Here is a 26,454-nt window from a genome sequence, read left to right on the forward strand (position 1 = left end):
TAAACTGATACTAGTATTTAAATAAGAATAGCTTTTTCCTTTGCATTAAAGCCATAGGAGGTGAAGGGTATAGCTACTTAATGCCAGGAAAAGTAGTCACCCATGAGGCAGTAAAAAGTATGGGATGCATGGGGAGGAGATAGGAAAATAAGCATAAGACGATCAGTGCACATTGGGGTGAAACAATGCGATCAATTGGGTGTTTAATGATGGGAGTCTAGTGGTCAATAAATGTGATAGTGGAGTCAAGGACCTAGATGTTAAGGCATGATACAGAAGATCCCTGCCGTCAGTCCTTCTCCACCCTGACCTTCAACTTATCATAAGTAAAACCATGAGACGTCTAAAAGTTTTGTGCTGAGTGTGTACTTTTTGTAACTTTTTCCCATTACGTTGAAGTGTATACTGTGATCCACCGTGAGCAATGCTGCAGAAAATCTACTAGAACGAGATTGCAAGTCTTGTGTGCATCATACACTGTCTCGCTTACTTCCTGCCATAATTTTGTCAGTGTAGTCATCAAGGCTTTTTGTCATGCTATAAATCACTTACTGTCAATTTGTTTTCAAGCCTGCTACTTATAAATTGGCTGATTCACGACATTTAACCTCTGGTCTCCCAAGCTCCATTGCTCCATCTCCCAGCTCTAGTGGCGCTGTTCGCACTTGCCTGAGACCTATGTTTCAATTAACTGTCGTCTTTGTGGATTCCAGGCCCTGAGCTGCTAAGTAGTTTCTGTTCTTTTTCTTGGCCACTTCTAGCTAACCTACTCACAGTTTACTGGACCTTCAACACTTCAATCAGCTGGCCAAGCTGCATATTACCAACTATTTGAAAACATTGGTTCAAAGATTAAAAATTTAGAATTGAAGAAGTGGCAACTATACAATTCAAGTTAATGGATATTAATAGTCGTTTGGTTGTACAGAACTTGAGAATTGCTGAAAATAGAGACATGTCAAAGCTTTTCGTCTTGCACTCATCCAGGGTGAGCTAGCCAATTGGGTACAAAATTGGCTTGGTGATAGGAGGCAGAGGGTGGAAGTGGAGGGTTGTTTTTCAGATTGGAGGCCGGTGACCAGTGGTGTGCCGCAGGGATCGGTGCTGGGCCCTCTCTTGTTTGTCATATATATTAATGACGTGGATGTGAATGCAGGGGGCATGATTAGTAAGTTTGCAGATGACACCAAAATTGGTTGTATAGTGGACAGTGAAGCAGGTTGTCTAAGGTTACAACAGGATATAGATAAACTGGGAAAGTGGGCAAGGGATTTGCAAATGGAATTTAACGCAGACAAATGCGAAGTGATGCATTTTGGGAAGTTAAACCAGGGCAGGACATATACAGTGAATGGCAGGGCCCTGGGGAGTGTTGTTGAGCAGAGTGACCTTGGGGTGCAAGTACATAGTTCCCTGAAAGTGGCAACACAGGTAGACAGGGTGGTGAAGAAGGCATATGGCATGCTTGCCTTCGTCGGCCGAGGCATTGAGTACAAGAGTTGGGACGCCATGTTACAATTGTACATAACGTTGGTTAGGCCGCATTTGGAGTACTGTGTGCAGTTCTGGTCGCCGCACTACAGGAAAGATGTGATTAAGCTAGAGAGGGTGTAGAAAAGATTCACAAGGATGTTGCCTGGTTTGGAGGGCTTGAGTTATAAAGAGAGATTGTATAGGCTGGGTCTGTTTTCCCTGGAGCGAAGGAGGCTGAGAGGGGACATGATAGAGGTATATAAAATTATGAGAGGCATAGATAGGGTTGATAGCCAGAGTGTGTTTCCCATGGTAGGGGGTGCCTAAAACTAGAGGGCATAGATTTAAGGTGAGAGGGAGGAGGTTTAAAGGGGATCAAAGGGGTAAATGTTTCACACAACGAATAGTGGGTATCTGGAATGAACTGCCTGAGGAGGTGGTGGAGGCAGGAACAGTAGCAATGTTTAAGAATCATCTGGACAGGTACTTGAATGAGAAAGGCATAGAGGGAATTGGAGTTAATGCAGGCAAGTGGGATTAGTATTGATAGGCATTATGGTTGGCATGGACGCGGTGGGCCGAAGGGCCTGTTTCTATGCTGTACGACTCTATGACTCTAATAACCAATGTAAGGAAAAACAACAACTTATACTGCATGAGAAGAGAGTGCTGATTTGTTGGCAAGTGAACTCTGATTGGTAGAGGTGTTGCCATGGAGAACGTACCAGTTTACAGTGCCTGACAGTTAACTGCCAAGCTTTGTTTGAAATTTAAACCAGGCAGCTTGACTTTAATTGGTCAAGACAGTGCCCTGAGGAATGAAACAGCGAATGGCTGTCCCTTATTTTACTTAGCTGAAACAGGCACAATGTGTGTACATGTTCTTTCTGTCTGCAAAGATCAGGGTCCTGTGTGTTAATGTATGTAGCTTCTAGTACGCGCAAATGCGCCACACTGCGAGCCCTACTGACGATCTTAAATTGGTTGTCTGTGTAATTCATAGCACAGTGCGGATTATTTAGCAAATGTTGTCCAATCGCGGAATCACATCGTATGTTGGACACTGTGTTTTGAGTTTTGCAAGCACGGGCTGGTTGGGTACCGCAGTGTGCTGTGTTTCTGTGTTGTAATTTCTATATAATTCAATGTAAAAGCTTCAGTTGAATTTCTTACAATGAAAAGAATATTTAAGTCAAAAAAGCATTTATTTAGACTATGGGAAATCACTAATATGTAGTTTATCTTTGATACTATGCTTATTGGAATGAATTGTTTTAGCCTCAAACCTTTTAACAGTTTGAAATGAATCTATGTTTAATTTTATCAATTTTGTTTAGTTCCATGTTTGCTGGTGAAACTTTGGGAGTTCTGAATTTATTAATGACTTTGGACTGAGCTCTAAAGAAAAACAAGTGCATATTCAAATCCTGCTTGGGAGTAATGGCAAACCAAGATAGAATGGAAATTTAATCAGCACTTGATACTGTGTTTGTCAGGAGAGAAAACTTTGGAGAACTCAGTATCCTAGGCCAGTAACATTTCAGCCATGGTTTTTTGTATATAAATAAAAGCAAAATAATGCAGATGCTGGAAATCTGAAATTTGAAAAAGAAATGCTGGAAATACTGAGCAAGTCTGGCAGCATCTGTGGAGAGAGAAGCAGAGTTAACGTTTCAGGTCTGTGACCTTTCATCAGAACTGGCAAAGGTTAGAAATGTAATAGGTTTTAAGCAAATAAAGCAGGGATGGAGCAAGAGATAACAAAAGGGAAGGTGTTGATAGGACAGAGGGTCACAGAGAATAACTGACAAGAAGGTCATGGAGCAAAGGCAAAAGGTATGTTAATGGTGCCTTTGCTCCATGACCACCTTGTCAGTTATTCTTTGTGACCCTGTCCTATCAACACCTTCCCTTTTGTTATCTCTTGCCCCGCCCCCGCTTTATTTGCTTAAAACCTTTCACATTTGTAACCTTTGCCTGTTCTGATGAAAGGTCACTGACCTAAAATGTTAACTCTGCTTCCCTCTCCACAGATGCTGCCAGACTTGCTGAGTATTTCCAGCATTTCTTCTTCTTATTTGCGTTTTTGTATATTCTGCACTTGCATTTGGCTTTTACAAAGTGAGTACTAGATGATCATTATTGCTTCCTGTACACAAAGCATGTCACAGTATTGGCCGCAACAGCTTTTACAGGTGGTTCCTTTAAAGATTCAAGATCAAAATTTCATTCTGTATCTTAGGCTGGATTTATAGCATTAATTGGGAACTCCAATAACAACAACAACGGCTTGCATATATATGGCTCCTTTAACAAAGCAAAACATACCAAGGTGCTTCATAAGAGACTATCAATCGAAATTTGACACCGAGCCACATAAGGAGACATTAGGACAGATACTAAAAGTTTGTTTAAAGAGATAGGTTTGAGACAGCCTTTCAGACGGGTGTCACGTCTTGGCCTTGGTGGTAGTCTTTTGAGTTCTATTGTTAATTTTATATTGATGTACACCGAAAACCAGTGTACATAAGCATAAAAGTGGCGGTTTCCTACATTACTACAGGGACTACTTCAAAACTACTTCATTAGCTGTGAAGCGTTTTGGGATGGCCTGAGGTCACGAAAGCCTCTATATAAATGCCAGTGCTTTCTTTATGATTAAGCTGAACACTGCCGTTTTTCAGATAAAATTTTGGTAATTTCTTTATAGCAGTTATTTGAACCACAGTAGACTGACCTTTGACACTGCTGGCTATTAATATTGGCAAAGCAAATGTATTTTGCTAAACCTTACCGATTGCTGAGATTAGCATGCCACTTACATGCTGAACGTTTCTAATGAAGTAAATGCACAACGGATGCAGATTAAATTCAAGTTACAGATAAGTGTCAAATTTCAGTCTTTAAAAATACTTTTTTTCAAGGGTTGGATGTGGCCTTTTGAGATTAAATTGACTTCAATGGAAAAGTGGGGGAAAATGGGCTGCTATTTCTTTATCGCTCGTGTTGTGCGACTGTCCAAGATGAATTGCAACCCCATTGTTTCTCCAAGGTGTCTGGTTTGAGTTATCTTGGAAGTGTTCCATAGTAGAACCAAAGAGCCACGCTACTCAATTTGTGTGTTAATTACAGTTGACGCCTGAAATTTTATGACTTTACAGTATTAAGCATGTGATTATATAAATGATATAAATATTTGCCAACAGCTACTGCTGGATCACCAGTGACTTGATGAACTCTCTAAATCTGAAATCACATTTGTTAGATATTGATGTGTATGAATCTCAGGGAGCAGAGATTTTTTTCAAATGGAAAATGAAAGACAGAACCTCAGCTGGTGTTGATGCTGAATCCAAAATCACAGTTACTATTGGTTAAGATTATCTCCATGTTTTGCCACAATTAACTGTGTGATAGCTATTCATTAATTCAAAAAGGCAACAGTTGACTGTATACATTTAAAATACTGCATATTTTATTAATATTCAGGCTTTCTTCAGAAAAACATACAAACACGTCTACCTGAAAATCGGTATTATTCAAGCATACGTACACATGGGTGCATTTGCAGACCAACCTCTAAGAAACAAAGTACAGCAGTAAATCTTCAGTAGCTTTTCGCCTGGAGGTTCAGTAGAGTAAAATGATAGGGACAGTTGAGGCATTTTTGGCATCTCTTTCAGTTCTATTTTCTAAATAAGCAAAACATGTCACGCCATGCCCTTTCCATTTGGGAAATGTGCCATCAGTCTCCAAAGATAAAAATCTAGTATTTTTATTTAATTTTATCCTGCATAATTAATTATTGTGCTGGGCTCCACAATAGCTGCATTCAGAAGAAACAAAATCCGACCTTGCTCAAGGTCATTTCATTGAAACAATGAATGATCCTCTAATTCTGCATTTTACTTTGCTTCTTGTAGCTTATGCAGATGGAAAAATATTTTACATCTAAATTATCTTGGGTAAATAAGTAAAAAATGAGGTATGCAGATGACACCAAAATTGGTGGCATAGTGGACAGTGAAGAAGGTTGTCTAAGGTTACAACAGGATATAGATCAACTGGGAAAGTGGGCAAGGGAGTGGCAAATGGAATTTAACGCAGACAAGTGTGAAGTGATGCATTTTGGGAAGTTAAACCAGGGCAGGACATATACAGTGAATGGCAGGGCCCTGGGGAGTGTTGTTGAGCAGAGAGGCCTTGAGGTGCAAGTACATAGTTCCCTGAAAGTGGCAACACAGGTAGACAGGGTGGTGAAGAAGGCATATGGCATGCTTGCCTTCGTCGGCCGAGGCATTGAGTACAAGAGTTGGGACGTCATGTTACAGTTGTACATAATGTTGGTTAGGCCGCATTTGGAGTACTGTGTGCAGTTCTGGTCGCCGCACTACAGGAAAGATGTGATTAAGCTAGAGAGGGTGCAGAACAGATTCACAAGGATGTTGCCTGGTTTGGAGGGCTTGAGTTATAAAGAGAGATTGTATAGACTGGGTCTGTTTTCCCTGGAGCGAAGGAGGCTGAGAGGGGACATGATAGAGGTATATAAAATTATGAGAGGCATAGATAGGGTTGATAGCCAGAGTGTGTTTCCCATGGTAGGGGTGCCTAAAACTAGAGGGCATAGATTTAAGGTGAGAGGGAGGAGGTTTAAAGGGGATCAAAGGGGTAAATGTTTCACACAAAGAATAGTGGGTACCTGGAATGAGCTGCCTGAGGAGGTGGTGGAGGCAGGAACAGTAGCAACATTTAAGAGGCATCTGGACAGGTACTTGAATGAGCAAGGCATAGAGGGATATGGAATTAATGCAGGCAAGTGGGATTAGTATAGATAGGCATTATGGTCGGCATGGACGCGGTGGGCCGAAGGGCCTGTTTCTATGCCGTACGACTCTATGGCTCTATTGATATTTTTATACAATATATTCACAGTCTGCATCCCATCATCTAAATATAATGTAAAGTGGTGCAAATAACACAGAAATATGTGAATTTAATGGTAAGGCAAGTGAAAGGGGGGAATCCTAGTGGGATGGGGATTGAACAGTCAAGGGCGAAAGTCTGAAAGACGTTTGGAGGCCTGGAAAGTGAGTGCTCGGAGGTGAGTGTACATTTATCTCTTTACGTTCCTGTGTTTGCTGGGCTGGAAGTGCAGGTAGAAACAGGAAACTGTCAGTATAGTTGCAGGAGAACTGAAATTTTATTTCTCTAGTTGATTTTTCATTTTAGAAAACATTGAGCCCGTGAGAAAACTCAGACATGAGCCTACACTAAACTGATTAGCAAGTTGATACAGGACTCTACATACATAAAAAATGATATAGTTGGATACAATATAGTTTGTCATGCCCAGTAAAGGCATGTCCTATTTATAACTTTAAACATGGACAGTAATTTTACAGCCCTCAAACGAGTGGGCTGGAGGGGGAGGTGGGGGGGGGGGGGGGGTGCGGTGGGTGGCAAAATTGAATAGGAGGCGGGGAGGGGCCGTTCCCGACATCCTCCCACCCCCGCTACAATTTTACGCTGAGTGGCAGGGGTGGGAACCTGCCCGCCTGCTCCAAGCCAATCAAGGCCCTTAAGTGGACAATTAACTGGCACTTAAGGGCTTCCTCCCACAGCTGTGGGTATTTTACCCTCGGCAACCGGACGGCAAAGGTCTTAAGAACCCCATCTAGTAAAACCAGGCGGCCTTCTTGCAGGCTGTTTGGGGGGGGGGTGGGGTAATCTCCTGATCGGACGTCCTGTGCCACTCGGAGGGCTGCCCCGGAAGACCCAACCGCCCCCAACGCAAAACACATCCCCCCCCCCCACGCCCACCAAACACTGACCCCCCCTTTGCCTCACCAGGCTCGGCCGATTGTCCCTGACAAGGCACCAAAAACCTATTGTAGTTCCGGGGACGTCCTTCTTGCTGTAATGGCTGGGTGTAGTCCCAACAGTGGTCACCACTGCTGGTGGCACTGCTGGGACTAAGAGCTGCTGGCCTGCTGATTGGCCAGCAGCTCTATTAGATGGGACTTCCTGCTTCAAGGAGGTGGAAGACCCGCCCAAGACCCGTTAAGAGCCTGGGGAATGAAAAATCCTCAGGACCGGTGGAGGCAGACCCGCCACTGACTTTTCAACCGTAAAATTCCGGCCATGGACTATATTCGGCATACCATCTTCTGTAGCTGTATTTTCTTTTTGTTTTAAATGAACCACAGTGGACGTTAAAAGTGGGCATGGGCTGCAAAGATGGTGTCATGCAGGCCCCCACCTGCCAAGAATGAGGCACATTGGTTCTATCATATGACCATTGATTTTTAGCTGTTGCTGGACCGAGGAAATGACTTGTTAAATAGATCAGCCATCGCTGGAAAAACAACATTTACATACTAACAGACTTCGAAGGTGAGGAAGTGCATTCCAGGACCTGCTAAGGAGGATACAAACCACAATGGCCAGGACTAGGTAGACCAGCTGGTCACATGACTACCTGGCTGTTCTCGGGTTTTCTTTTGAACAAGCCACAGAGAGTTTGAAAAGGAAAGATTGTTTGCTCCTGGACTGAGAAGATCTCTCCTGTCTGTTCCCATCTCTTTCTCACAAGCCTCTGAATCCACTGAAGACCCATGAACCCCAAGAAAACTCCTACAGCGAGCAAGGTTTAAGTAGAATACTGGGCCCCAATGAAAAGAAAGATTTACCAACAATCAAGGACTCCACAGTGAGCTCGTAAAACTGCAACAAAAACTCTTCAGATATTGCCTCAAACCTTTTCCACTTCATTTCTTCTGCTCTTTTCTGTCTCTATCTGCATGCGTGTATTGTGTATGCATGCTAGCGTGGGCGCGTCGTGTATCCGTAAGCGTTAACTGAATTAGAGTTTATGTTGAATAAATTAGAACCTTTAAACCTAAGAAAACCTGTTTGTGCTAGTTTCTTTGCCTCATAATTGGAAAGTGGTGAACAAGGATTCACCAAGCGGGAGCTAAAAATATGGTGTGTTTAAAATTAAACCCTGTTACGGTAAGATCAGGTGAAAGCTGAAAGGGAACCCTAGACCTCTTTCTCACCTAGTCGTAACAGTGGCCACTGAAGGTCAGCTGACCTTCAGCCCATGTATTCAAAAACTGACTCGCTGTCTCAAAAGGACAAAAGGATATCTTCCAGACTAAGAGTTGTCATCAACACCCATCTTAAAACCATCAGGAGACATTCCTGAATTGAATGGGTTTCTTCTGAAACAAAGAAGGGCATTTGTCTTAACCCTGCTCAGGATGAATGTCTTACAACAATAAACCAGGATCGGGTTAATCAACCTAGACCCGCCCCCTCCCCACCATATTTGGAAAACAATCTGAGAAGTCACATGATGGGGCAGCCATGTTGTTCTCCTTTTAAAAGTCCTAAAAAATATAGACTGCAGAAAAAGCAGCAGCAGACAAGGCATCGTGCCTTAAAGGAACTGGAGGCTGTAACATCTTAAGGTCTCCAAGCCTGTTCCTTTTTTCAAGTCCACCAGTACAGAAAACCAACCTCCTCGTAATGAGACTACAAGCAACTAGCTTCATGACCGGCTGAAAATCCACTCCTTCGAGAGAACCCTGCAACGACTTTGATATATGACTCTGGCTATTGAATCCACCTAACTGCACTTCAGGAGTGAAAACACCTTTTACCCCGGGTCCGCAACGCATGCATTTTCCCTAAGATGAACCAAATTATGTGACTTACGAACTATTCCTTTGTTTGCAATTTGTAAAATCTTTTTAACGACTTTCTTTCGCAGGGGGGTGGGGTGTGTGTGTGTGTATATGTGTGTGTGAGAGAGAGAGAGAGTGGTAAGTGAGTGACATAGCGGTAGACTTTCAGGTTGAACATGTGAATCAAAATAATCCTCTTTATTTGCATACGAACATACAAATTAGGAGCAGGAGTAGGCAACTTGGCACCTCGAGCCTCGTCCGCCATTCAGTAAGATCCTGGCTGATCTGATAGTAACTACGACTCCACATTCCCGCCTACCCCTGCTAACCTTCCATCCCCTTGCTTATGAAGAATCTACCTACCTCTGTCTTAAAAATATTAAAAGACTCTGCTTCCACTGCCTTTTGAGGAAGAGAGCTCCAAAGACTCATGGCCCTCAGAGAAATGTTTCTGTTCATCTCTGTCTTGAATGGGTGACCCCTTATTTTTAAACAGTGACCCCTAGTTCAAGATTCTCCCACAAGGGGAAACATCCTTTCCACATCCACCTTGTTAAGACCCTCAGGATCTTGTATGTTTCAATCAAGTCGCCCGTTACTCTTCTAAGCTCCAGCGAATACAAGCCTAGCCTGTCCAACCTTTCCTTGTAAGACCACCCGTCCATTCCAGGTATTGGTCTAGTAAACCTTCTCTGAACTGCTTCCAACACATTTACATATTTCCTTAAATAAGGAGAGCAATACTGTACACAGTGCTCCAGATGTGGTCTCAACAATGCCCTGTATAACTGAAGCATAACCTCCCTACTTTTATATTCCATTCCCCTCGCAATAAACAATAACATTCTATTAACTTTTCTAATTACTTACTGTACCTGCATACCAACCTTTTGCGATTCATGCATTAGGACACCCAGATCCCTTTGCATCTCAGAGCTCTGCAATCTCTCACCATTTAGATAATATGCTTCTTTTTTATTCTTCTTGCCAATGTGGACAATTTCACATTTTCCCACATTCTACTCCATTTGCCAGATCTTTGCCCACTCACTTATCCTATCTCTTTGAACCCTCCTTATGTCCTCTGCACAACTTACTTTCCTACCTATCTTTGTGTCATCAGCAAATTTAGCAACCATACCTTTGGTCACTTCATCCAAGTCATTTATATAAATTGTAAAGATTTGAGGCCCCAGCACTGAATCCTGATGCAAACCACTCGCTACATCTTGCCAACCAGAAAATGACCCATTTATGCCTACTGTCTGTTTCCTGTTAGCTAGCCAATATGTTACCCCTACACCTTGAACTTCTATTTCCCGCAGTTACCTTTGATGTGGCCACTTATCAAATGCCTTCTGGAAATCGAAGTACAGTACATCCACGAAAAGTGTGCGGTTAGTTATTCAAATTGGACATACACTCAGGGGTTAAGGAACACACATATCTTCCTTTTCAAAAAAACACACTGATTATGGACAGTAAAGGGAAGGGAACTGGGGTTTCAGTTCCCTCTCAATTCTTTGTGTAACATAGTTCATAATGGTAAATTTATTCTTGGGTTCATTTATTTACCAAGCATTGTCTAAGCCAGACGCCCATGCTGCTGAATGACATCGATATGTATTGGCAAGAGCATTGAAGGATTAACAGTGTAACATAATGAGCACATCTATGAAGTGATGCACAATAATTAGTTATTAGAAAGCACCATGTTAGTTTATAATACACGCTCATTCTACATTTTATATAACACAGTGTCTAATTTGGATAAAATGGAAACAGCCAATTCTGGAAATTAAAGTAGGAAATACTAGAAACTGTCATTACTGTTGTATGAGAGCTGCAATTCATCAGTTAATCAGAGTCTGAAATGATAACATTTTCAGATGTCCCCTTAAGATTTTGTTTGATGAATTATAAAAGTTGATTTAAGTATTATATATGCTAAATTTGCCTTAAGTAGTGTCAAGAAAACACAATATGCCAAATGAGCAATTTTAATTCATCTGTTGGAAACTTGCATTGAACTTTTAATGGAAATAATCCTACAGTTAACTTTTAAGAAACCTGGCAACCAAGATGACCACCGCACTTTGCATTTGAACACCTTACACATTCCAAGGCCTCCAACAAGAGACACATGTCTAATGAGCTTGTACCCGAAACAGTAGCTTGCTCTAGTGATTGAATTATATAAGATTGTTTTCATTAACACGGCATTCAAAGCCATCCTGACTAATTGACTTTGAAAGAGAAAACCCCCTCCAGTGTAAATATTGGCATCCTGAGGAGATGGAAACTCCTAACCTTCAATCTCATTAGAAGGTTCCAGAGAATACACTGAGGCAGTAATGTGACCGTCTGTCCATCTCTGTGAAAGCTGAGAGCTTACTTTGGACATAGATAGACAAGCCAGTGACTGAAACTGTGTAAAAGCAGAAGGGCTGCGTCCCTCTCTCTCTCTCTCTCTAGATAACATCGCAAGTTTGAAAACCGTCTGCGACTGTGGACCCTCCAAGCCTACAGACAGAGACGCCAGGGGAAGAGAGCCTAAATGGGTAATTTTTAGGGTGGCAGGCTATTACTAGTGGAGTACTGCAAGGATCAGTGCAGAGGCCTCAGTTGTTCACAACCTGTACTACTGCCTTAGATGAAGGTGCTGAATCTAATGAATCTAATTTTTCCAATGATATAAAGGTAGGTAGGAAAGTAAACTGTGAGGAGGACACAGAGGCTTCAAAGGGATATAAATAGGTTGAGTTGGTGGGCAAGAAGGTGACAGATGGAGTATAACGTTCAGAATGTGAGGTTATTCATTTTGGTAGGAAAAATAGAAAAGCTATTTTTTTAATGGTGAAAGACTATTAAATATTGGCGTTCAGAGGGATTTGGGTGTCCTTGTACACGAAACACAGAAAGCTAACATGCAGGTACAGCAAGCAATTAGGAAAGCAAATGGTACATCGGCTTTTATTGCAAGGGTCTTAAAGAGTGTTTATTGCAAGGGAGTAAAAGAATAAGGAAATCTTGCTGCAATTCTACAGGGCTTTGGTAAGACCATATTTGGAGTACTGTGTACAGTTTTAGTCTCTGTACCTTAGAGGGGTGCAACGAAGGCTTACTAGTTTAATTCCTGTGATGAAGGGTTGTCCTATGAGGAGAAATTGAGTAGAATGGGCTTAAAGTCTCTGGAGTTTAGAAGAATGACAGGTGATCTCATTGAAGCAAATAAGATTCTGAGAGAGCTAGATAGGATAGATGTTGAGAGACTGTTTACCCTGGCTGGAGAGTCTAGAACTAGGGGGCATAGTCCCAGGATAAGGGGTCGGCCATTTCAGACTGAGATGAGGAGCAATTTCTTCACTCAGTTGTGAATTTTTTGAAATTCTACACCCAGGAGAGCTGTGAATGCTCAGTCATTGAGTATATTCAATGCTGAGATCAAAAGATTTTTGGAGTCTAAGGGAATCGAGGGATATGGAATCGAATAACTCACCTCCTGACTCCCCAAAGCCTGTCCACCATCTACAAGGCACAAGTCAGGAGTGTGATGGAATATTATCCACTTACTTGGATGGGTGAAGCTCCAGCAACACTCAGGATGCTCGACACCATCCAGGACAAAGCAGTCTGCTTGATTGGCACCCCATTTACAAACATTCACTTCCTCCACCACCGACGCACAGTGGCAGCAGAGTGTACCATCTACAAGATGCACTGCAGCAATGCACCAAGGCTTCTCAGATGGCACCTTCCACCCATGACCTCTACCAACTAGAAGGACAAGGGCAGCAAATGCATGGGAACATCACCACCTGCAAGTTCTCCTGCAAGTCACACCATCCAGACTTGGAACGAGATCTCCTGCCACCTCATTGTGCAGCAGGGGTACTTCTCTCTTCACTGTAATCTCCCTTCAACTCTGCTCCCTCCTCCTCGCCCATCTCTTGTTCCTCCCCTGATAAGCTGTTCCCTTTAAAGGACTCATTGTCCTCAAGATCCACACCTCTCTGGAAGGCCATGTAATGGAGAGCGCAGTAGACCACTACAATGGCTGAGACCCTTGCAGAAGGGTATTGGGGGCACCACCCAATCGGTCCAGGCAGCGGAATTGTATCTTCAGAAGCCCGATGGCCTGCTCACTAGTTGTCCTACAGAGTAGGTGGCATTAGTTGTATTACCTCTGTGCCTCTGTCTGGGGCTCCATAAAGGGGTAAGTAGCCATCTCTTCAATGGATATCCCTTGTCCCTGAGGATCCATCCATGCATTTTGGGGATTGAAGCGAAGATCTAAGCCAGCCTGGACAGGCGGAGAATGAAGGAGTCATGGTAGCTGCCAGGAAAGTGAGAGCAGAAATGGAGGAAGCTCCTGCTGTGGTCGCAAACCAGTTGGATGTGGAGTGAGTGGAAGTCCTTCCTGTTGATGGCCATCACTGGCCGGTCTCTTGGTGCCTTGATGGTCACATGGATGCAATTGATATTGCCCTGCACTTGGAACAGTCCAGCTATGGAGGAAAAACACAATGGCATCTGTCCCTGCGAGGTTGTATCTGTCATTAAATTAATGTGCTGTTCAGTCTGGCAACGAGGGCATCAGTGACCTGCGAGATGCAGTGGTGTGCAGCCATTTTTGTGAACCTACTAAGTCTGCAGCTGATCCTTGGAAGAGTAGAAGTGAAGAAGTTCATTTTCACAGTGACTTTGACGGCCACTGGCAGGGCATGGCGACCAGTGCTGCGAGGTGCGAGGTCTTCAGCGATCTTTGACCTCAATTCCACTTTCCTGTTCCCCACATTTTTTTTCCCATTCAGTCATAGGATGTGGGCGTTGCTGGCTAGGCAGCATTTATTGCCACCCTCCTCTCTCTCATGGCTTTCAGCATTAGATCCAGGTTGGCATTGATGAAGTGAGGGGCTGTCCTGCCCAGGGTGCCAGGCCTGCGGCTCGCCTGTGACGTCTTGCTTCCCTCTGGTGCAGGAAAGTCTTTGGAACAAACTGCAGATCTCTCTCTCTCAGGACAACCAGCAGCCTCAGTGATGAGTCCCACACTTGATCTGACCCACCTCCGTTCCTGCCCCCACTGGCTCTAAGTGGACAGGAAGCCTGTCTTCCTACCAATTAAGGGCTTACCCGCATGAAAATATTAACTCGGCTCCTGTTTCCCGCCTCCATGGCAAAAATTCAGTCTGCAGAGTCTAAAGCAGGAAGAATAAATTAGATTTAAATCAAAGAAACCAAAATAAAGAGAAGAGAGGAAAGATGGGATTGAAAGAGAGTAGAAACATAAGAGATAGAAAAGAGACAGACAGAAAAAGTAAAATAAAAATTAGTTTTTATAAACCTCAAACATTTATTAAATTCTGAAGGAATGAAACTCTAAACTTGTAAAATTACATTTTCAGTGGACGAGAGGTTTTTTGGCAAGAATTATGATTTATCACACCATTAAAAATTCACTTACACCTGAAAGGACAAGCTTTAAATTTTTTTGGTTTGTTTAGTGGGTAACTAGTTGGTAAGTACTGCAACTTCAAGCCATTTGCAACAATTTCAGTGCCAAGTCTCTTGGCGAGGTACTGTTATAGCGTAGCCCGTGGAGGAACAGGACAATTTGGACCTCTGCTTCCAGATTTCCGCATTTAACTGTGTACATGCGTACTCCAGAAGTTGCTGTCTGCTTTACTGCAGAATGACGGTGAGCACTGTTAGCCTTGCTGTTATTCTCCATGCAAAATCTAGGCCGCTTTCAGGTAGAGTCAGAGATAAGTTATTGGAACTCACTTTATGACCTTTGAGTCGTCACAACAGAGATTTAGGATTAAAACTTGAAAGCAATTAGTTTTAAAGTTGTTTCATAGAAATAACGGATAAAGTAAGCTGTATACTGTGTGCTGCGTCAATCTAACAGGTATGTGAAAACCTACAGACAACTGAGCCATAAGAAATAGAGCTAACCAGCGAGTTGGTATTCTAATGTGTTGTGCTCGTGAATCACAGGATTTCTCCCCTGGAGAAAGAGGGAGAAAAGCAGTCCCTACTGTCCATTGTGTTGTCAGATAAAGACATCAAAATGGAGGCCAGGCAGTGGGGGTAATCAAAGTGTAAACTAACCCAGCTGATTTTTGTGCGCCTCCCAAACAGATTACATTGCAATACCATCAGAGATGTGGAACACTGCCACACCCTTGTACCCAGGGAGTGGTGCCCAAGAGGACTAACAAAAACATGTTGAAGGCCTATTGAGTAAAATCACCACCAGTAGTTAAAAGTGTAATACGAATTGGTGCAGATCCGAAACTCCTAGGTTCACTACCTGGTGTGCGGTGAATTAGTTGGAGCAACAATTGAGATGCTGCATTTGGCCCAATTGATTTATGGATTCAGTGGAATGTCAGCCGGGTTTCTACTTTTGGTCTGATTACCATGATCCTTGTTGAAATTTGCCTATTTGGGCAAGAATAAATAAAAAGAGAAAACATTGCTGTAAACATCAAAGACAAAGGCTTTCTGATGTACAAAACATTAATCTGTCTATTCTCTGCTGTGTTTTGCCAACATTTTCTGTTTTAATTTTATTTAAGGACAAGATCAGGCTTGGCAGTGATGTCCTCTGCTGCTGACACATTAAAAGTGAACACTTGGGCAAGGTAATAGAGCACACATGGAACTGTACACAAGCAACAGGCAGTACATTCGTAAGGCGAGAAATGTGGGGAAATATATTTGAAGGAGGTCCAGATATAACATGAAAGTTAAATAACTGGTAATAAAAATAAATGGGCCAGTAATTTTGCATTACAGGTATTTGATACTGATTACAGTCACAATGAATGGCTTGGATAACATCGTAATCTGCAAGAGCAATGAGAGTATAGCTTGAAATAGCTTCATTTTAAAAAATAGTCCATATTCCATGGAGTTGGTCAGAATAGCTTTATTGTGTTTTGAGTTTCTTTAGTGTTGTATATTTGATTGGATTTGTTTTTGACAGTAACCAGTGACTTGGCAGATACCAACATTATGAGCTCTTGGTATGATGAAGTTGGCATATGAAAGGATCAATAGTTGTAGTTTAATCAGTTTGTTTAGTCAATGATTCTGTATTGTTAATTACCAGGGAATAGCACAGTTAGTACATATTGTTATGAACAAGTTGCATGTTAGGTTTGTGATATCTCAGTTTTGGTGGTTGCATTAGTTTGTGAACACTCAGTGCTCTGCTTATAGCAAAGTACATTAAGAACCAGATCTATTAGCAAATCATAGGTCGGGAAACTGACTATTCAAATTCGAGGGAAAGTTTTCCTCCATTTGTTATGGCCCAGGTCTAAGTTGCACTGCTGTTGCACTTTTTAAAAATTGTTACATTTGTTTCTGGCGGCTAGGGGAAACATGTGGAGGTTTTCTGGATATGCTTATTTACATATCTTGCTGGCTTGATGTAAAATGGTGTAAGCAACTGATCCAGCAGGAAACCTATGTGCAGCCTTTAAAATTCACTGTCCAACCTGTGCTATTCAACAGAACACTGGGGAACAAGGAGGTAAGGCAGGAACACTACTTGGCTCTCTCAATGTACTTGACTGCGCATCTTACTAATATTTTTATTATACTTAGGAAAGTAGTGCAATTATTTTGGTGCTCTCTGGGCCTAGAGGACAGCGACATAGCACCAAGCCAGATGTGAAGAACACACAACTTCATCCTTCAGACCTTGCAAGCCTTTCTGGGGTCACTGAAAGCAGGGCAAATAGGCACCAAGTCTTCCCTTATGACTTAAAAGGCTGCGTTTGCTGACAACACAACAACTAGGTGGCACAGTACTTGCGCATGCGCAAATACAGCCTCGTGCACTGAAATGACACTGTCTGCGATGTTTTTGGCAGCTGCCAGTAGTAAAGTTGGCGCTGTTCAATTTATCACAAAAACAAATGAAACTCAAATCCCAAGTGGCTGTGAACGCCACCTCCATCCCATCCCAACAGGAACCCACTCCTTCCTGCCATCGTGCTTCTCTTCACCGCTGCCTCCCGCGCCTGTCTACTTGCTCCCCACCTAGCCACTTCTCCCCCACTTGCCTCGCCACTTCCTCCCCTCTGCTTTGCTCCCCGCTCCCTCCCGCTTCTGCTCCTCGTCCCTCCTGCTTGCAGTCTCCCTCCCCTCCCCTGCCTATCTTGATACTCTCTCTCCCCCACTTGCTTCGTGCGGGGAAGAGAGACGGCAGTTGCAGGAGGGAGTGGGGAACAGGGGCAGAGCAGAGGGAGGGAGAAGTGGCAAGGCAGGGAGCAAGTGGCTGACGGGTGGGGGGATGGGGGGTGAAGCGGGGAGAGAGCAGCTAAGGGGAGAGTAATGGCGAGTCCGGAAGCACGTGCTCAACATGTCGGGGGGGGCGGGGGTGGAGAAGTGGCGAGGCATGGAGTGAGTGACGAGCAGATGTTGCAGTATTGGGTGATGTTTTTGCGCGTGTGCGCGAATTAGTCTTGGCAAGTCAGGTGCTGACGTAGGCTGCGCATGCGCAGCACCATACTGCCTGCAAGGGTCCGTTCTGTGCATGTGCAATTCTGGGAGCGCTCTGATGACATGGGCACTGGGTTGCATTGTCAGGAGTCACTTTGTATGACTTATGAGCTGGAGGGAGGTACTAATTGCCAACTCTCTCACCCCCAGGATTGAAGAACCGTACCTCATGAAGTTCCACATCCTTAGCAGGCAGGGTAGGCAACACATTGTACACCTTTCCAATCTCATCCTTCGTCACCCTGGGCACCAGAAAACTCTTCACTGTCTTAAAGCAACCCTTTTACCACTAATCCTTCAAAATGCTGTCTGTTTAAGGATGTCCCCAGTTCCCTAACTTGCACCATGGCTATACAATCCTTCAAACACACAAGAACTGCTTTGCATGATCCCCCAAGCTCCTTCCTCCATTCTGACATCCTCACAACCCTACATTTCTTTCTTCACCTCTCCCATGCCACCTGCCACACACTTCTTATCTGCCAGCCTTATCCTTATTTATTTAACTCTTCACAGAAGAAAATGATGTACAGTGATTGCCAAAGATGGCTTCCCCACATTTGAACCCCTCATCCTCTTTATGGACAAGGCCAGGCAGCTCGTGGGGAACTCAGCTCTTTTCATGGGGGATGCTGAGATTGGCACCATCTTCCTGACATTGGGTTACTGACTGAACAACCGTACTGTCGCCTTGGTTTCCCTGTGAAGCACCACATGGATAAAATCTACCATCCTTTTCTCTGTCCCCTTCAGGGGATGATGCTCACCTGTTCTTGCCTTTTATCCTCCCTTCCTGAAAATGGACCAAAGCAGAGGTGGGGGCACAGAGGAGGAAAATTATCATAAAAAGCATAATAAGGTCGAAAACTCCCAGCAGTTGAAGCTGCAAGATACCATCAGGACAGCAGTACATGCCAGGACTCCAGCCGTCTCTCTCTGAGCACCATGTCAGTGGAATGTGAGAGGTGAGACCAGCTTTCTCTGTGATGCAGCCAGCCTAGAATTGCCAGGAAACTTGGGGGGAAGCCTTTTATAGGTGTGTAAGCACCAGTACTAGCTTCCTCATGGCATTCCTGGCTGGAAAAATTTTCTAATGCCGTTTCAGTGCTGCTAAAATGCTGGAAGTGGCAGGGAAATTCGCTCTCTATGTGTTTGCAGCAGCATGAAGATTGTGAAAACTTCCTGTACGTACATTATTTGTAGTAAAATATAAAAGCGTGCTAAAAGATCTTCACTAGAAATAGCAATTGGATAGGAAATAGCAAATAGGTCCATGATACTGGGAACTTATAGCCACCAGAGGAAATTTTCCTCATCTATAATTCGATCACGCATTTATCAACATTAGATTTCTGTGCACTGACATGTAATTTGCCCTTATCCCTGATGAACAAGATTAGTATGAATCAGAGATTCACTGTAGAGCATGTGGGCAGAATATGGGCAGAGACTGCAGTCGCATTGCATGAATGATGAGATACCCTTTTGTACCTGTAGAGTTATATACAAAAGTTGTGAAAATACCTAAACATCTCATTGGTAATATAAAATGACAACATTGAGAATTTGACGCTGTGCAGTCCTTTTCTGCACATTGACTTAGTGCAGTACATCAAGTGTCAATTTGTTTCAAAAGACCACGGGATTGCTTGTTTCTGAGGCTGAATTGAAATGCACTGCATCATTCTCTATGCATATTCTTATTACTTTTCTTTTTCATTTTTAACTTGTTAGATCTTCACTGCAGCCACCAAGAGAACAGGACTGTGAGCCAAGGGTTCCTCCATAGCTGACCATTGTTTGTTAATGGGAGTTGGATTTAATTTCAGTTGAGATTTTTTGGCCAGGATTTTCTGTTTTGGGTCAGGACCCTGAAGTCGGGGTCAAATGCAGATCCCAACTTCTCACTTTGTTGGGAACAGTCACCTGACATCAATTTTGCCTTGATTGGCCAGTTAGTGGCCGGAGGGCACACTCACCATCCAATTAAGGATGGCGGGTGGATTCTTGAAGCTGGAGGGCTAATAGGAGGAGGTGTAGCCTGCCGTTCCAGGTAAGGGAGAGAGAGGACAATTCCATTTTGAGGCACCCTCTCAGCACTTTTAAAAGATTTGAACTAAAAAATGGCCACAGTTTTCAGGCCACCATTGTGGAGGGAAAACTCCTCCAGAGGCACCTGCAGCCGCAGCTGTAACCAAATAGGCGATTGGGGGTGGGGGTGGGGGGGTTGTTGGTAGGGTCATCCTGGAGTGCTGACCTCCAAGTCTGCCACTGGGAAGCCACTTCCAGACAGCTTCTGATCAATGGCCTTAATTGGCCTTTTAATCACATTAACTAGCTACCTGCCACTTGCTGGTGGGTAGCTGTTCTGCCCCTGACCCAGCCTTCCCGAAAATGGGTCAAGGACATGATGGTGCCGGTAAACTGGTGCGCCAGCCAGTGGTGCAAAAGTATGTGCCCGCCTCATTCCTGCCCCCATATCGAGGCAAAAATCCTGCCCCGTGACGGTAAATTTTCACTCAGCTACAAGCCGGGGGAAAAGTTATTTTCCAGCTTTGCTGAGCTGTGAAATCTAACAACTCACTTGCTTGCATGAGACAAACTGATGTGTTTTATCCTTCACACTTCAAGCTGTTATTGTTACTTTCTCTTGTTGCGTCTGATCTTCTGTATGCTTGCACCTTTTCCTTATCCCACTGATTAGGTCTTCGTCTATACTAGAATTTCAATACGTCTTTTTAGGGTTAACTTATTGTGGGTAAACTTCAAGTAATGGGCTTAAGCAGATGAATGACATGTAAACTGACCCACCTTACTTGAAACTAAATCTGAGAAGTTTAAAGTTTTCAAAATGGTGCAAATGGCTTGGATTCAATGTCATTAAATTGGTGTTACATGATCAGTTCCATATAAAGCGATGTTGGAACTGCATAAGCTTGGGTCAAAGGTTTCTAACAGTTTTTCTACCAACCACTGGAATCCAGTATTCAAACCTTAATAGAGTAAATCCCTCTGGTACTAAATATTAAAACTAATTAACTGCAGATGCTAAATGCTACATGTTGTTTGCTACTGAGCTGTACAGACTAGGACGTTCCTGATTTGGTCTCGATGGATATGAATATGCTTAGGTTCCAGATGGGGAGTGGGTGGAAGGAAAGGGAGAAAGACAGTTTGGGTGGACTGCCATGACTTCAGGAGTCTCAAGCCAAAGTGAGGCACATTCCCATAGATAGTGAGGGGAAATTAAAGGGTAACTTAATCTAGACTTCTCTCTGGTTACAGAACTGCATTGGCAGAGCATGGGAGGTGGTGTATCAGGCCATATTAGTTTGTAGATATTGATTGTAAAGTAGTATTTAAATAGGAGGAGTGAAAGATAACTGAAAATGGAAGAATACTCTAAAAAGTTAGAAAATTCTTAACGTTTCTCCCATTTCCTATTCATTTCAAGCCCCGGGCCAACCTTTATTTCTTCACTAGTCTCAAGCTGACTTCTCTTAAGCACATAAGAGCTGCAAACCTGTCCTTCCCCTGCCTCACAAGGTCTTTGAGTGACCTGTGCTTGAGATGTCTCTGACAAATCAGCAATGTGAGGGATGACATTTTATCTCTTCCCCTGCTCTCCTCCCCTGTGATGCCGCAGTGCAATTTTATAAAACATTCTTAACATTTGAAGCGGCTAACTCAATTTAATCTTTTGATACCTGTCTATGCTGAAGAACTACAGTATCTAGCTAATTTTTAGCAGTTCTCATGTGCTTGCCATATGTAGACAATGTTTCACTTCAATAACGCAACTTCTAAAATAATTTAATTTCTTCCTATTGCTTCCACCAGTTTTAGTTTCATCCCTTTTTTGAGATTGTTTTGTTCTTCTGACTGTGAAACTGTCTCCACAGCGATGTCTCTGATAAAGACAGCCTTTATTTAGGTTGATGATGATTTGGATGGATGAGAAGCTTTACAGCACCTTCCCAGACTTGACTGGAGACACAGAGGTTATTAGACCGCAAAAGAAACAAACAGTAGAAGCTACCTGCTTGAAAACAATTGCATTTTTCCTTTGCAATTTGTTTCTGTCTCATTCATCCAGATCAATTAATGGTGTTCCCATCACAGTCAAACGGGAGCCATAATGTTTAGCATAGAGACAAACATTAATCTAAGTAAAATAATTGGAAATTAGCTCTCAATATTTTTCACGTAATAAATCATGTAAATGTATTCATCTAGATTTTCATTTAAAGCATACTTTCAAATAGAGGAACGCTGATGTTATTTTAAACATTAAAGGTCTGTAATGTAGACTCTTGCCTGCCTGTAGAAAGCGGGTTTGCTTTGCCAACTTTGAGGTAAGTCACGATGGCGGGGGCCATTTTAACTTCTCCCCTTCAATGCCCACACCCTTCACCCCCGTGCCCACCAACCAGGGGAAGCCAGTTGAGATTGCTCATTTTTGCCTCTAGAGGCGTAGTGGAATTGTCCGTGTGGGCAGGTTTTGGTAATGGCACTGTCTTTTATCTGACTGCTTCCAATAATACTTGCCTTTCGAATCAACCCTGTCAGGCAAGTGAGGCGTTAGAAATAAGGCTGTAATGACCATTAAATCTGAAAATTGTTAATTTTTTAAAAAAAGGGAAAATATACTGTTCAGATGTTCGGTGCAGGAGCATGCGGTTTCATTATTTAAGACTCACTTCTGTTGAGCTCACTGGCCATTAAGCAAATATGCAAACTTCATTTCTGCATCATGCCTAAGTCATGGCTATCAGTTTATAACCCCCATGGAGTTGAATCAAATTGGTGACACCACCAGGATTGTCCAGAGAGTGACGGGCTCCTTGCAGAGACCTTAGCCTGGTCTTTGCCTGGAGGTGCAATGCCTCCTTTAAATAACTGCCCCTCCTGAAGCTGCGGGGTGTCAGAGGACCGCATCTGTGGCCCCTGGCCATCCTGTGGAGGGATTCCCTCTCCGCACTGATGGCCTGACAGCTGTGGTAACACTTATTTTTGACACTTTCATAACTCTTCAGCGTGTTTTCCTACCTACTTCAGCGCCTACCTCACCCGGTGGGGCTGCCGTCTGGACATCGTTGCAGGCCCTCCTATTGGGCCTGCTGGTTCCCTGGTACGCCTTCCACCCTTAATTGGACAAGGCTCCTGGAGGTGGTTTCTTATTGGCCCCCTCTGAGAAGATCACGACCCACGTCCCACCGGGGCCACTTCCGGGTTCCCAACCTGGAATTGAGCCGGACGATATCGGCAAAATCCAGCTTATAGTTTCAAGGTATACCAAAAAAGCAGGAGAAGGAAGCACATGTGCAAACTGATGAAAGGAGAATTGAGGACTGATGTCCGGAAGTGCTTCTTCACTGAAGAGGGATTAGCACTTGAAATTGATTTATGGATAGGGTAGTGGAAGCAAAAGCCTTGGACTCAGTTGAATGTGTTGATGAGGGAAACTGCAAGCAGTTCTTATGAGTGAGCCAGGATAAACAACTGGCCTTTCTCATCGACATTTATTTTGTGATTTCACTCTGAGAAGCCTAAGAATGGTTGGTGTACTCAGTTGAAAAACTGATGGTGATGGTGCAAGTCTGGGGTTGAGGAATGTTAGCACAAAAAGAGCTTTACTGTGTATCGCACTGTGCTACACCTGACCTGGGAGGAGTAGACATCCTACTTTTGGATAAATATATTTTATTAAAACATGGGAAGTCTGAGCCACTTGCCCAAGTGCAATTCCAGAGTGTCCCAGCACAGCCTGAGTTTGTATCAGTTCAGACTGACCTTTGTACTCCAGTTTCTTCTAGAGGGAGGGTCTAGCCCTAAGTATGTTCTTCTGTGGATGAATTGGAAAACTGGCTGTGTGCTCATAAATTAAGCTAATAAAATGTACCTATTAGTGCAGTATGTTCAACAATAGCAACAACTTATATTTATATAGCACCTTCAACATAATAACATTTTCCAAGGTGCTTCAGAGGAGCATTATAAAATAAAAGCAAAATACTGCAGATGCTGGAAATCTGAAATAAGAACAAGAAATGGGAACACATGGGATCCAGGGTGAGCTAGCCAATTGGATGCAAAATTGGCTTGGTGATAGGAGTCAGAGGGTGGTAATGGAGGGTTGTTTTTCAGATTGGAGGCTGGTGACCAGTGGTGTACCGCAGGGATCGGTGCTGGGCCCTCTGTTGTTTGTCATATATATGAATGACTTGGATGTGAATGTAGGGGGCATGATTAGTATGTTTGCAGATGACACCAAAATTAGTGGTATAGTGGACAGTGAAGAAGGTTGTCTAAGGTTACAACAGGATATAGATCAACTGGGAAAGTGGGCAAGGGATTGGCAAATGGAATTTAACGCAGACAAGTGCGAAGTGGTGCATTTTGGGAAGTTAAACCAGGGCAGGACATATACAGTGAATGGCAGGGCCCTGGGGAGTGTTGTTGAGCAGAGAGAACTTGGGGTGCAAGTCCATAGTTCCCTGAAAGTGGCAACACAGGTAGACAGGGTGGTGAAGAAGGCGTATGGCATGCTTGCCTTCATTGACCGAGGCATTGAGTACAAGAGTTGGGACGCCATGTTACAATTGTACATAACGTTGGTTAGGCCGCATTTGGAGTACTGTGTGCCGTTCTGGTCGCCGCACTACAGGAAAGATGTGATTAAGCTAGAGAGGGTGCAGAAAAGATTCACAAGGATGTTGCCTGGTTTGGAGGGCTTGAGTTATAAAGAGAGATTGTATAGGCTGGGTCTGTTTTCCCTGGAGCGAAGGAGGCTGAGAAGGGACATGATAGAGGTATATAAAATTATGAGAAGCATAGATAGGGTAGATAGCCAGAGTGTGTTTCCCATGGTAGGGGTGCCTAAAACTAGAGGGCATAGATTTAATGTGAGAGACAGGAGGTTTAAAGGGGAACAAAGGGGTAAATTTTTCACACGATGAATAGTGGGTATCTGGAATGAGCTGCCAGAGGAGGTGGTGGAGGCAGGAACAGTAGCGACATTTAAGAGGCATCTGGACAGGTACTTGAATGAGCAAGGCATCGAGGGATATCAAATTAATGCAGGCAGGTGGGACTAGTGTAGATAGGCATTATGGTCGGCATGGACGCGGTGGGCCGAAGGACCTGTTTCTATGTTTAGTTTAGTTTTTTTTAGTTTAGAGATACAGCACTGAAACAGGCCCTTCGGCCCACCGGGTCTGTGCCGACCATCAACCACCCATTTATATACTAATCCTACACTAATTCCATATTCCTACCACATCCCCACCTATCCCTATCACCTACCTACACTAGGGGCAATTTATAATGGCCAATTTACCTATCAACCCGCAAGTCTTTGGCATGTGGGAGGAAACCGGAGCACCCGGAGGAAACCCACGCAGACACAAGGAGAACTTGCAAACTCCACACAGGCAGTACCCAGAATTGAACCCAGGTGGCTGGAGCTGTGAGGCTGCGGTGCTAACCACTGCGCCACTGTGCTGTACGAATCTATGACTCTAAATGCTGGAAATACTCAGCAGGTCTGGCAGCATCTGTGGAGAGAAAAGCAGAGTTAACGTTTCAGGTGAATGACCCTTCATCAAATAAAATATGGCACCAAGCCATGTGAGGAGATATTAGGTCAGATTACCAAAAGCTTGGTCAGAGAGGTAGGTATCAAGGAGTGTCTTAAAGGAGGAAAGCGAGTTGTTGGGGAGGCGGAGAGGTATAGGGAGGGTATTCCAGAGCTTAGGCAACTGAAGGCACAGTCACTAATGGTGCGGTGATTAAAATTGGGGATGCTCAAGAGGCCAGAATTAGAGGAACACAGATATCTTAGAGGCTTGTGGCATTGGAGGAGAGATAGGGAGGGACGAGTCCATGGAGGGATTTGAAAACAAGGATGAGAATTTTAAAATCAGGACAATTTTGCCCAACTATACTTGTGACAGGGCATCAAATCACAATGCTCTTCTGTACCTCAATCCATCATGGGATTGCAGTTCTGCTGCTGTGTTATGAATGGGGCAGTATCTCTTTGTTTGACCAACATAATCTCTTTTTCTAAACTGTTAGAAATCAAATACACATGTCCACAGAACCCCTTTATGAGGCATCTTTAAATTCACAAAAAATATTCACATTGATTCATGCAAATATAGCGTGATATTGCAATAGTTTTTAGTTTATTTATTAGAGGTCATGTGTGTAATGCTTGCAATATTGATAATTTTTATTGTTATTTGTTGGATGCATTTGAACTTAACCCTGACACCAGTGTGAGAGGGTGGTATTGAGATATAATTTCTGATATTAAGGTTAACCAGTAAAAAAGTAGAAATAGGAAAATAGGACGGATCAGTGTGTGGCTTGAAGCCTCGTACAGGAGGGAGGGTTTCTGATTCTTGGGGCATTGGGACCAGTTCTGGTGCAGAAGGCATCTATTCAAAAGTGACGGGTTGTACCTCAACAGGGCTGGGACTAATGTCCTCGCGGGGAGATTCACTAGTGCGGTTGGGGAGGGTTGAAGCTAAAGTGGCAGGGGGATAGGCCCCAGCATATAAAAGTAGAAAAGAGAAAGAAGGTGCATAATGTGAGAGTGTTAGATAGTTCTAGAGAAGGGAGTAGTTGCGTATTAAATGGGAGCGGAGTGGGAAGGACTACGAGGAATGCAAAGACAGGATTACAATGCATGTGTGTAAATGCACAAAGTGTGGTGAATAAGGTTGGTGAGCTAGAAGCACAAGTAGCAGTATGAGAATATGAC

General features: G+C 43.5%; 1 protein-coding gene across 2 annotated transcripts in view; it reads left to right on the forward strand.

Moving 5' to 3' along the window:
- The window catches only part of afg2a (AFG2 AAA ATPase homolog A), a 607,544-nt gene that overhangs the window by 235,007 nt on the left and 346,083 nt on the right, over window positions 1–26,454 (forward strand). The window contains exon 15 of one of the 2 annotated variants that reach the window (XM_068042646.1): window positions 15,749–15,814. The exons of the other annotated variant lie outside the window; for it this stretch is intronic. Within the exon in view, the coding sequence (XP_067898747.1) occupies window positions 15,749–15,787 (39 nt within the window). The 3' untranslated portion in view covers window positions 15,788–15,814. The remainder of the gene's footprint in view (window positions 1–15,748; window positions 15,815–26,454) is intronic. 2 annotated transcript variants of the gene reach the window in all.

The sequence above is a fragment of the Heterodontus francisci genome, chromosome 1 (assembly GCF_036365525.1).
Source record: "Heterodontus francisci isolate sHetFra1 chromosome 1, sHetFra1.hap1, whole genome shotgun sequence".
Classification (NCBI taxonomy): domain Eukaryota; kingdom Metazoa; phylum Chordata; class Chondrichthyes; order Heterodontiformes; family Heterodontidae; genus Heterodontus; species Heterodontus francisci.